Source organism: Mus pahari, chromosome 16 (genome assembly GCF_900095145.1).
Source record: "Mus pahari chromosome 16, PAHARI_EIJ_v1.1, whole genome shotgun sequence".
Classification (NCBI taxonomy): domain Eukaryota; kingdom Metazoa; phylum Chordata; class Mammalia; order Rodentia; family Muridae; genus Mus; species Mus pahari.
In genome coordinates, this window is record NC_034605.1 from 22,469,433 (window position 1) to 22,480,782 (window position 11,350).

General features: G+C 40.2%; 1 protein-coding gene across 1 annotated transcript in view; it reads left to right on the forward strand.

Moving 5' to 3' along the window:
• Amph (amphiphysin) overlaps nucleotides 1-11,350 on the forward strand; it is a 191,289-nt gene that overhangs the window by 142,619 nt on the left and 37,320 nt on the right. The window contains exons 12-13 of the mRNA XM_021215366.2: nucleotides 7,521-7,637; nucleotides 10,700-10,723. Of these exons, the coding sequence (XP_021071025.1) occupies nucleotides 7,521-7,637; nucleotides 10,700-10,723 (141 nt within the window). The remainder of the gene's footprint in view (nucleotides 1-7,520; nucleotides 7,638-10,699; nucleotides 10,724-11,350) is intronic.

Genomic DNA, 11,350 nt, shown 5'->3' on the forward strand with positions numbered 1-11,350 from the left:
CCCTCTAATGGCCCAAACCTTAACTGTATATAGCCCAGAATTTTCCATGGGAAATGCTTCTCTCATGCTCACAGGCATACCATGGCATGTGCAAATGCTTCTCCTGCTTTTCTGATGTTTTGTTTACAAACATAAACTGCTAAAGGACAAGGTCATTCTTTCCTAATATTTCCTCCCAAGAACTTACAATCCTGTGCATAAATCCTTTATTATTTTATAATGTTTTGTAAATTCTTTGAGAATTTCATGATGTATATTTTGATAACATTCACCCTTCCCTATTTTCTCCAAGATCCACACCCTTCGATATCCACCTAAGTCACTGACGACAACTTCTCATTCTTTTTGTTCTCCTTGTTCTCCTCCTCCTCCTCCACCTCCTCCTCCTCCTCTTCCTCCTCTTCCTCCTCTTCCTCCTCCTCCTCCTCCTCTTCCTCTTCTTCCTCCTCCTCCTCCTCCTCTTCCTCCTCTTCCTCCTCCTTCTTCCTAATTAGAATCAGTATGCACTGTCCATATATTCTTGGGTACGTATCCATCCACTAAAGTGTGGCTAATCTACCAAATATATCAATAAAGAAAACTGATAATCTCTCTACAAAGCTGTAGCTATCAATTGCAGGTAGCACCTCAAGTAATGAGTGGGACTTTGTGCACACCTCCACTTTCCACGCTGAAATTTTGTCTGGCTTGGGCTCCTACAGGTCCTCTGCATGCTGTCATACTACTGTGTGTTCATTGTGAAACTGCCCAGTTGTGTCTAGAAAACAGTTTCCTTGTAGACTCCAACCCACTCTGGCTCTCATAACCTGTCTGTTCAATTCTTCCACAATGATCCCCACTGGAAAAAAGAGGCTATAATATAGATGCCCTACTAGCGTTGAGTATTACACAGCTAGTTTCTAATTTTCTGTACTTTAGCCAGTGTGAGTCTCTGTGTTAGGTGCCATCTGCCACAAAAAGATGTTTCTCTGATGAGAGCTGAGAGATGCCTCAGTATGTAGACCTAATAATGTCACCAGGACTTGATTTAATCTTTACCCATTTAGGACAATAATAGTAGTAGCTTTTCCCCCTTGCCTCTCTGACCTGTCTATCCTCAGGACCTTGGACCAACACTGCCAGGAATGGGTTTTTAACTTACCTTAAATCCAATCAAAAAGGGATTCTTTATACCCATAATATTCATACCACTATTGTGCCAGTGGCCATGTCTTGGTAAGCAGATTGTTACTACCGATTTCAGGTTTCACACCTCGGTGGGTTGGTGGTTACATTTCTCCTCTGGTAGCACGTAACACACCTCAACAAAAGTCAGACACTATTGAATATGCCAGCAAGATTATGCTGAAAGGACCCTGATATAGCTGTCTCTTGTGAGTCTATGCCAGTGCCTGGCAAACACAGAAGTGGATGCACACAGTCATCTATACGATGGAACACAGGGCCCCCAATGGTGGAACTAGAGAAAGTACCCAAGGAGCTGAAGGGGTCTGCAACCCTATAGGAGGAAAAACAATATGAACTAACCAGTACCCCTAGAACTCTTGTCTTTAGCTGCATATGTAGCAGAATATGGCCTAGTCAGCCATCATTGGGAAGAGAGGCCTCTTGGTCTTGCAAACTTTATATGCCCCAGTACAGGGAAATGCCAGGGCCAAGAAGTGGGAGTGGGTAGGTAGGGGAGCAGGGCGGGGAGAGGGTATAGGGGACTTTTGGGATAGCATTTGAAATGTAAATGAAGAAAATATCTAATAAAAATTTTTTAAAGTCAAAATGAATAAAAACAAACAAAAAAATAAGACAAAAAATAAAGCAAAATGTCCCTGCTCACCCCTACACACGAACACAAGACACCAAATCTGTTTTGTGTTTCCCAAATACTTATGAGCATGGGCCTTCCAATAGAGTTGTTGATAGGGCCAGTGACATGCCATTAATGAAAACTCATTTTCCGTTTCCCAATAGGCATCAATCATAGAAAGCTTTGTTAGAGGTGATCTTTGCCTCTACATCCTCTTCTCAGTGATGGAACTTATCTGGTTGAAACCATCCTGGGCACACTGTCACAGTCTCTGAGTTCACTTGTGTGTAAGTCCTGTTGAGCCTAGAAGATACTGTTTCCTTGTGATCACTTCTGGTGTTTGCAATCTTTTTTTCTTCTCTTTCTCACAGTTAGATGCTTGAGCTTTGAGGAGGGGTTAGGTAAAGACATTCCATTTTTGACTGAGCGCTCCAAAGTCCCTTACTCTCTGTTCATTGCCCAGTTGTGGGTCTATGTTAATTGCAATCACTGCAGGAAAAAGAATCTCTGATGAGGGTTGAATGAGACACTTAGCTAAGGGTTTGCCAATATGTCATTAAGAGGCATTCAATTGTGTTCCCCTGGCTGAATAATAGTAGTATTCTTGCCCCATAGGGCCCATCAACTATTGAGCCTCAGATTCTTGGCCACTTTAGCAGTGTTATGATGGTTTTCATCTCAAAGAGTGGGTCTTAAGTCCAGCTTTTAAAACGTGGTTAGTTATTTCCATAACATTTGTGCCCAGTCAATATTGCACCAGTATCTGTGGCTATTTTGAATAGAATAACAATGTGCATTCTTGAAATAGACTAATCTCATGCTGTGAAAATAGGGGCTCAGGTGGGGGGGTAAGACGAGATGAGGAGTGTCTTCATCCAGTTTCTCTTTGTAATAGCTCATGCTAAGGTGCTTAAGGTTCTGAGAAACACTACAACAAAATGCCCCAATTTACCATTCTATAAGCTACCTTCTCTAATGGTTCCAGACCTTGTTCCTGATAAACAGGTTTGGTGAGGTATTTTAAGAAATTAAGATTTAAATGATATATCACTGGGAAACCATTCCACACATATAGTAAGATTTTAGTAGTTCATCACAAACATAAAGCAATTACAAAGATATGTACAATATGTAGGTACACTCATATAGGATTCTAGCCTTCTCTCCCTCATTTATCTTCAGAAAATGATTTAAACTGTCTTCTAATTTACCTTGAGAACGTGAGTCATTTCAAATCCATTCTTATCTGTCACCAGAGAATTCCTTAGGGATTCTTGGGCCAGAGCAAGCTTTTTCTATTTGTTTATTTTTGTTGGTTGGCATGTTTCCACACACAATATTTAATTTCTTGAAATGTACATGTCAGTGATGTTCTGGTATCAAGCTTCATGAGGTTACATCGGTTAAATATCATGTTAGTCAGAGGGAGCAATTTGCTCAGCAGCCACCTTCACATACTCACACCTCATCATACTCGCAGTTTAGAGTTCTGTCAATCCACTAGTCCTCACAGAAGCTCATTCTAAGCAAAGCAGCCATCCATCTTCCTTGCCCTCTTTAACCCTGTTGGCTTTCACACTTAATGATAGCATATTGAAGACCCTGCCTCAATGCCATGATGCAGAGCTCAGAATGACTTTGTTTAACTGGCTTTCGAGAAAACAAAAACAACATAACTAGGGAATTGGTTGTATAGAATGTTGGGCTCCTTGTGTGCCAACTTATCAGGACACTGCAGGCTTCCTAAGTGTAGCAAATGTGAAAATAGGAGGAAGATGGTCAGTCAGTTTATAGATAAAAAGGGCCAGGGTTTTGTTATTCTTTAAAATCTTTCTATAATCAATGTTGTAGGGAGAGCACCTGACATCACTGTTTGTTTTTAATGAGTAAAATTTTCTCCATGATGAGACTGTGAATATTTTAATCCTCTCAGTGTGCTGTAGTTAATGCCAATGTTCAGGTTAACTGCAGTACATCTGCAACATTCTCCTCATGTTTCTTGTTTTGAAATATGATTTCCCCAGCCCTGGCTTCCTCATGTGTATTGAGCAAACACTACAAGTTTGCTCATTGTTAGAAATTATCAACTATTTTGTTAAGTTTCAGCTATCTCTATTTCATACAAAATTGCTCCTAATTGGCCATGCTCCTAGAAGCTTTATCTCCTCTCCCTTCAGCTTCCCATTTGACATTCTCTGCTTCATTAAAAAGTTCTGACAGAAGTGGATGCTCGCGGTCATCCATTGGACCGAGCACAGGGTCCCCAGTGAAGGAGCTAGAGAAAGGAGCTGAAGGGGTCTGCAGCCCCATAGGAGAAACAACAATATGAACTAACCAGTACCCCCAGAGCTCCCTGTGACTAAACCACCAATCAAAGAAAACACATGGAGGGACTCATGGCTCTAGCTGCATATGTAGCAGAGGATGGCCTAGTTGGCCATCAATGGGAGGAGAGGCCTTTGGTCCTATGAAGATTCTATGCCCCAGTGTAGGGGAATGCCAGGGCCAGGAAGCTGGAGTGGGTGGGTTGGGGAGCAGGGTGAGGAGAAGATAGGGGATTTCCGGAGGGGAAACTAGGAAAGGGGATAATATTTGAAATGTAAATAAATAAAATATCTAATAAAAAAAAAAAGTTCTGAGCCAGGTGGTGGTGGCCCACGCCTTTAATCCCAGCACTTAGGAGGCAGAGGCTGGTGGATTTCTGAGTTCGAGGCCAGCCTGGTCTACAAAGTGAGTTCCAAGACAGCCAGGACTACACAGAGAAACCCTGTCTCAAAAAACCACCCCCCCAAAAAAAGTTCTGGAGGCATGAAAATACTTGGAGTATAGTAAATATTCTTAAAATGTGTTGAAAGAACAAAAGGGGAAAATGATCTCTAGAAGTAACACCAATGCCCTCACTTGTCTGTCTCATTAAAGTGCTATGCTGTGACTCAACACTGTATGTGCCTGTATGTGCACATATGAAGTTATGAGGTCTAGGTTTGAAGTACATGTTTTATATCTACATGCACTCTTGCTGTAGCTGTAAATTGCAATATATGCTACCTCGTGTAATTTTGAAGGCTTTACATTGCTGAAAATGATATATGATTTACATCAAGGTTTGTAAAATAAAGCAAAGCACAAGGTAAAAATTAGAAAGTATAATTGAATTTCCCAGAAGTAATATTTTAGCCATTCTGCTATATCATACTATTCTCTTTAAATAGTGGAACGAAATCTAGTATTGAAAATTTAAAGTTTTGTAATCTGTTGACTATTTTACTGCAAATATAAAACGATGATCTTATGTCAGTTTGACGTGATCCCAGTGTGATAAACCAAAGGATGCTTGCATTGTAAGGCTGGGTCATGGCACATGTAACTCTTCCTACTTGTGGTTCTTCATTGCTGGTATACTGTGCGTTACCACACAGTAAAGGGCACATATTTAAAATTTACATACTCCTGAGCTTTGACCTGTGTATACATCTAAGAAACCACCAGCACAACCAATGAGAGTTGCGCTTCTGGCACTGCCTAACTCTCCTGTTATATATTCGCGTCTAGGTCTGATTAACAAGTTTGTGTCCAGCAGAAGCAAAAAATTTGCTTTGTGTTGCCTCTTTTTCTCTAATAAACTGTTTACTGTGTTGGAAACATGATACTTCTGTAGGCAAACAGTTTCCAAATTTCTGTATGGGGCATTGATAGAACTGTAAAGTGTTTATTATCTATTCCTTTTCACACATTTGTATAACATATTCTAATGATACTCATCTGCAACATTCCCTCTTCATCTCTTCCCAGACCCCTCCTACCACTTCCACCTTCCAGCTACATGTCCCCTCTTTACAAAGGACATAGTTATCAGTATTAGGATTTAAAATTCGAATAAAACAAGTGTTTTTGGAATAACAATGTTTGCAAAATTTAAAATCATATTATGAGGAAGAATCATGCTGAAATATAGAAAGCTAAAGACTAATATTGGAGCATATATATACATATATGTATATATATATATACATTTCCCAAGAAGAAGCAGTAGTGGCATATAGAATATGAAATCAAGGGAGAAACAAAATTGTCTAAGAAAAGAAAGCAGACTAGAAAGGAATGAGTGAAAGAATAAGGTGTTTAGAGTAAATATGGTCAAAGCATGATTGACTTAAAAGATAATTATGAAAACCTTCACTCCAAACAATGAACATACATCTTTTAAAAACAGCCATAGGAACACATAGTGAAGTAAAAAATGTTTTTAAAGTTTTTCTTAATGGAAAATTCTTACATTTAAAATCATGTACACCAATATTATAAAAATATCCCTAATATTAAAAATAACTTAATAAATGTAAAGTTTTAACCTGGATTATAGGAATACATTATTCATCTGAAAAGGGAGCGCACAGCCTGATACACATGCAGCTTTCCTACACACTGAATGTGAGATGTTAATATATTACCTGTTGTAGCCTCGTGGCTGTTCTTGAATTTCTGTGTTCTGAAGTATGTTTCTTTGACCAGTAATAAAAACAATTCCTGTCCTTCAAAATCTTTCTTCAAACACCCCAATTTTATGTAGTGCATTACCCATTGATATAACCTTTCAATTTCTATACAACAAAATGTTCAGAAATGAAACATACCAAATATCAAAAACATATTATTTGGCTGTGCGATACTGCCCTCACTCCTGTCATTGTGCTATAATTTATGGAGACCTTGTCTCAGCTCTGCCCTTTACTTTGTAGCTTGAGCTCAGATTAAACCAACTTCAAGTCCATGCTATTTCCCTGTATCCCATTGTGACTGGTGCACAGATGTCAGTGTTTAGCACAATCTTATAGTGTTATGGTAGACTTTCATTCTGTGTCACAGTTGCTTACCTGCTTTACAACTAAAGGCTAGAAGGGTCATGTTGTAGGAAATATTGACCGGCACAGCACTCTCTGTTTCCTCCCCTTTTACCATTCTACACACACACACACACACACACACACACACACACACACACACACACAAACACAGTGGTGAAATGGATAGTATGATAATTAAATCAAGGGTGCATTTCAACTTGTTTGATGGTCAATTCATTGTGATGTGGGTGGAATGATAGCAGGAGTACAAGGTGGCTGGTCACATTGAGTCCACAGTTAGGATGAGAGGATAGGAAGGGTATAGACTATATAATGTCAAAATTTCCTTGTAACACTTCCACATAAAGTTCCCATAATCTTTCTTTTTTTTAAGTGCTAGCTGGTAGGGACCATGTACTCTCACAGAAGTGCATCTGAGGAACATTTCATACTCAGTGTACTCATGGAGACCATGGGGAGTATGAGGGATGAACATGAGATGGGCAGCATTGTGCATCAGTTCCTTCCTGAGTTTTAGCATCATTGAGGTACAGTGTAGCAATGGGTTATGTTACTGGGCTCAAATCTTAGTACCTTTTTTTAAACTTTTATAGTCATGTGTAATGTTTTGATATATTTAATTTTCTGATTTACATTGTTTAAGATAACCAAAAGGGAGATTCCTTTCATCTGTGTGGCATTCTAATACTTCTCTTTAATGGGACATCTCACCAAGTGTGTGGTACAGGGACATGAGTTATGTGTGGCTAGACTCTATCACTGCATTGGATGAAGTTCTGCCATGGCTCAGGCATCTCTCCGTGAGGCATTCTACCTGGCTCTTTCCACGAACTCGTATTTGTCTGTTTTAACAGAACGAAGTCTTGGAGGTGAAGAAGGAAGAGACTTTGCTGGATTTGGACTTTGACCCTTTCAAACCTGATGTGACCCCGGCAGGTTCTGCTGCAGCGACCCACTCACCCATGTCTCAGGTATAAAGTGAGCGCACGTGGTTAGGAATGATGAACATGCTTAGTACGCTTAGTAAGTTAACAGGAGATCTCTGTGTCTTTCAACCGATGGTTACTACTTTTCTGATGGGTTGACAAATATTTCCTATTTGTAAGATATAGAAAAAAAAAGCTTTATTAGTACCAAATACTTTACTCTTCTCCGTGCCACGAGCCCTCTCTTGCTGCAGAGCTGTTTGCCTCAGAACCGTGTCTTTCAGAGTTGTTATCAGTGCCTCTCCTGCTCTCAGAGTGTAGGTTCTCATAATATACCTCATGGCTTCCCTAAATAAAGTTCTTTTGGTTTCAAGTTTCCTACTTATTCCCTCATGTTTTGGAAGTCCAGGAGTATTTGGGTAACTGCCAGACCACGTCCTCATAGAAATGTACTTGCAGACTGGATGGTTCTGAGCTGGAAGCTACACTCACATCCACCCTGCAGAACAATGCTCTGGTGCGAGCACAGGTAGATCTGGAGTGCCTTCCTTCTTGTGCTTATTCTCGTGCATCTCTTCCTCACTCTTTCCCCTTCTGGTAGTCACCGTCATAAGATTCTCTGTTAGGATCTGTTAGGATACCTGCATTGGGTGTACACCTGCAGATGAAGGGATGATGCTTTTGGCATAGTTAGTGGATTTTTGTTGCTTTTAGTGGAAGAAAGTCAACACAAAATTTGAGGAAATTTGAAACGTGGTGGTGTCTTAGTCAGGGTTTCTATTCCTGGACAAACCATCATGACCAAGAAGCAAGTTGGGGAGGAAAGGGTTTAATTCAGCTGACACTTTCCACATTGCTGTTCATCACCAAGGAAGTCAGGACTGGAACTCAAGCAGGTCAGAAAGCAGGAACTGATGCAGAGGCCGTGGAGGGATGTTCTTTANTGGCTTGCTTCCCCTGGCTTGCTCAGCCTGTTCTCTTATAGAACCAAGACTACCAGTTCAGAGATGGCACCACCCACAAGGGACCTCCCCCTTGATCACTAATTGAGAAAAATGCCTTACAGCTGGATCTCATGGAGGCATTTCCCCAAATGAAGATCCTTTCTCTGTGATAATTCCAGCCTGTGTCAAGTTGACACAAAACTAGCCGGTACAGGTGGTATATACCTGTAATCCCTCTCACTACTCAGGAAGACTGGAGAGGAAGAAGGAAAGTTAGCCAGCCTGGCTCAAAGAGCCTCAAAACAAAACACAAGTTGGTATTATTGACATAAAGCGGTGCGGGGTGGAGGCAGGCAGGAGGCACACACACTTAACTAAAATCCAAGGTTCTAGTGAATAGAGCAAATTAGAACTAAAGTGTATTAAAAATTCAAATGGAAATTAAGAATTGATTTGAATGTCTAGTCCTGATGACTTGAATCATTATAGCTAACTCCTGAGGAATTGCAGACTGTTCTGTGTAGACAGTTTTCTTGCTAGTCTGTGCTTTGTTAGGCTGACTGAAGGCTTGCCCTTTGTAAATGGGATAAGTAATCTAATAAGCAAATACAATTAGCTTTACTGGTGCTTTGTAAATAAAGAGAATCTTAGTAGGCCGTCTCTAAACTCTTCTTGGGGATTCGTAATGGACATAAGTCACCACAATTAGGACAGGCTGTATGAACCTGTGATCTTCCTTCCTGCCAAGGAGGAAGCAATCCTGGTTTTCTGGTGGTCCTAACGGAGTGGTCCTTCAGTCTCTCCCCTCTAAGGAGGAAGGCAGGTTGAAAGAGACTACATGAGTTGGGTTCTGAGACGGCCTTTCCCCTTCCCTGAGAGCCAGCTCCTTTCCCTACCGCTGGGTCCTTGTCAGCTGCCTGGGTCCTCCTTATCTCATGACCTCTGCAGTGCTCACACAAGCTCTCAGGGCCTTTCCTATTTCCAAGGAGAGATGAACACAGTGTCTAGCATTGCTTCCTCCTTTAGAAAAAAAATGCTGCTGTAGTCTGCTCCATACAGAGACTTGTATTGTGTCATTTAGGGAGACCATCAGGAGAGTCAAAAAAATCAGAAAACGCATTTCAGACACAGAGGCATCTGCAGATACAAATAAGTGTGATTGTTCAAAGCAACCTTTCTCTCCGATCTTCCCTGTTCTTTGGTGCTAATCAAAAGGCTATCTAAGCTACACAGAGATGAAGTTAGAAGGCCAGATGGTGTAGAGGACATCAGTCGGCACCACGGGACCTGACTCTCTGTGGTATAGAGTCTGTAGAAGGCAGCTGTGGCCTCTAGAAACTCATTTGAAATAAATGTCTTTCTTGTCTTCTGTTTACCTTTCTGGAATCAAACAAGTGGGCGAATGCAGCCTGAGTCACTGAGACATAAGTATAAAACACTGTGGCTTTAGCAGCGATTCTCAGTCTCAGGGAGAAAGGAAGGTCTCTCCCATTGTCCTCACTTTCAGTGCAAGTTGCTATAACCATTCAAATTCCTTCATAGATCAGTGAGCTTTATAATTAAAATATCAGCAATGAATGTCAGGCATATTGTTAATAGGCTTTAATGAATACCTATTAATGTGAATGACTGCCAATTAATCTGTGTGTTCTCTAATCCAGCATGTTGGAGAATGGCATTTTAAAGGATCTATTTGCTATCCAAGTGGTCATAATATATGTTCTTGAGGTAGTAGGGAGAGGCAAGCACATTAGTTAAGGATTAAGGTCTGCATTTGCTCAATGGTATGATAACCCTAATGCTGGAAAGCACTCTTACTTTAATGACATGTGTGTATTGAAATAACACGTTCATTGTACATAATCGAGACCGAGCAAGCTCTTCTAAAGAACCAAAGGCCAGTTGATTAGCTCCCTGCTGCTCTTACAGTATCTACATGTGGCTAAACTACATCAAATTTAAATTTTGATTCTATTAGACTAGCACATTTCAAGTTCCCAATAGCCACATGTGACAAGTGTCCACCAAAATTGGTAAGAGAAGTGGAATGTTTCTCTAACTAAGATTGTAGCTATGCGAGAGAACTGCTATCCATAGCCGCTTTATATTTATTACTAACGGTATGGACTTTCATTCATAGTGTTTCTTTTTGTTTGCTTTCAGACATTGCCCTGGGATTTATGGACGGTAAGGCATCTGAGAACTAATTTCACATATTTTAATCTATAAAAATTTGGAAACCTTAATATACTTTTGCACCTGTGAAGAAAAAGAGAACCCATACATTCAATGATAATGTATTACCCTAGAAAAAAATACTTGAAAGCTTGGAGCATTTCCCAAATCTGAAAAACTTAGTAGAGAAATGTGTGTCAGTGGCCCACATTGCTGAACTAATAGTGATCCAGATAATGGCATTGTGCTCTTTGTGCATTCCTGTGGGGACTGACAACCTAAAGAGCCATCATAGTGGAAGGCATGCATGCGTACGGTATTCTTAAACTGAATCAAAACACAGAGTGTGGATAAAAAAATGAAAGGTGATGGGAACTTTTTTATCATTATATTTAAATAAATTCGGTTGAAACATTTCTAAAATTTGAACTAGAAAGGTGTGGAGTTGAGTTCGGACCCTAATACTTATAAACTTGTAAATTTGTTCTATTTCTAATATTCTCTAAGATTCAGCTTTTCATGTCTATAAAACAAAGGTGATGCCATATATATACTTCAGAGGGTTGTCTCAGGATTTAATGAGATATGTGCCTGGTATTTATCCCAGTATATAGTCTGCATCAACAAAAGGTACAGATG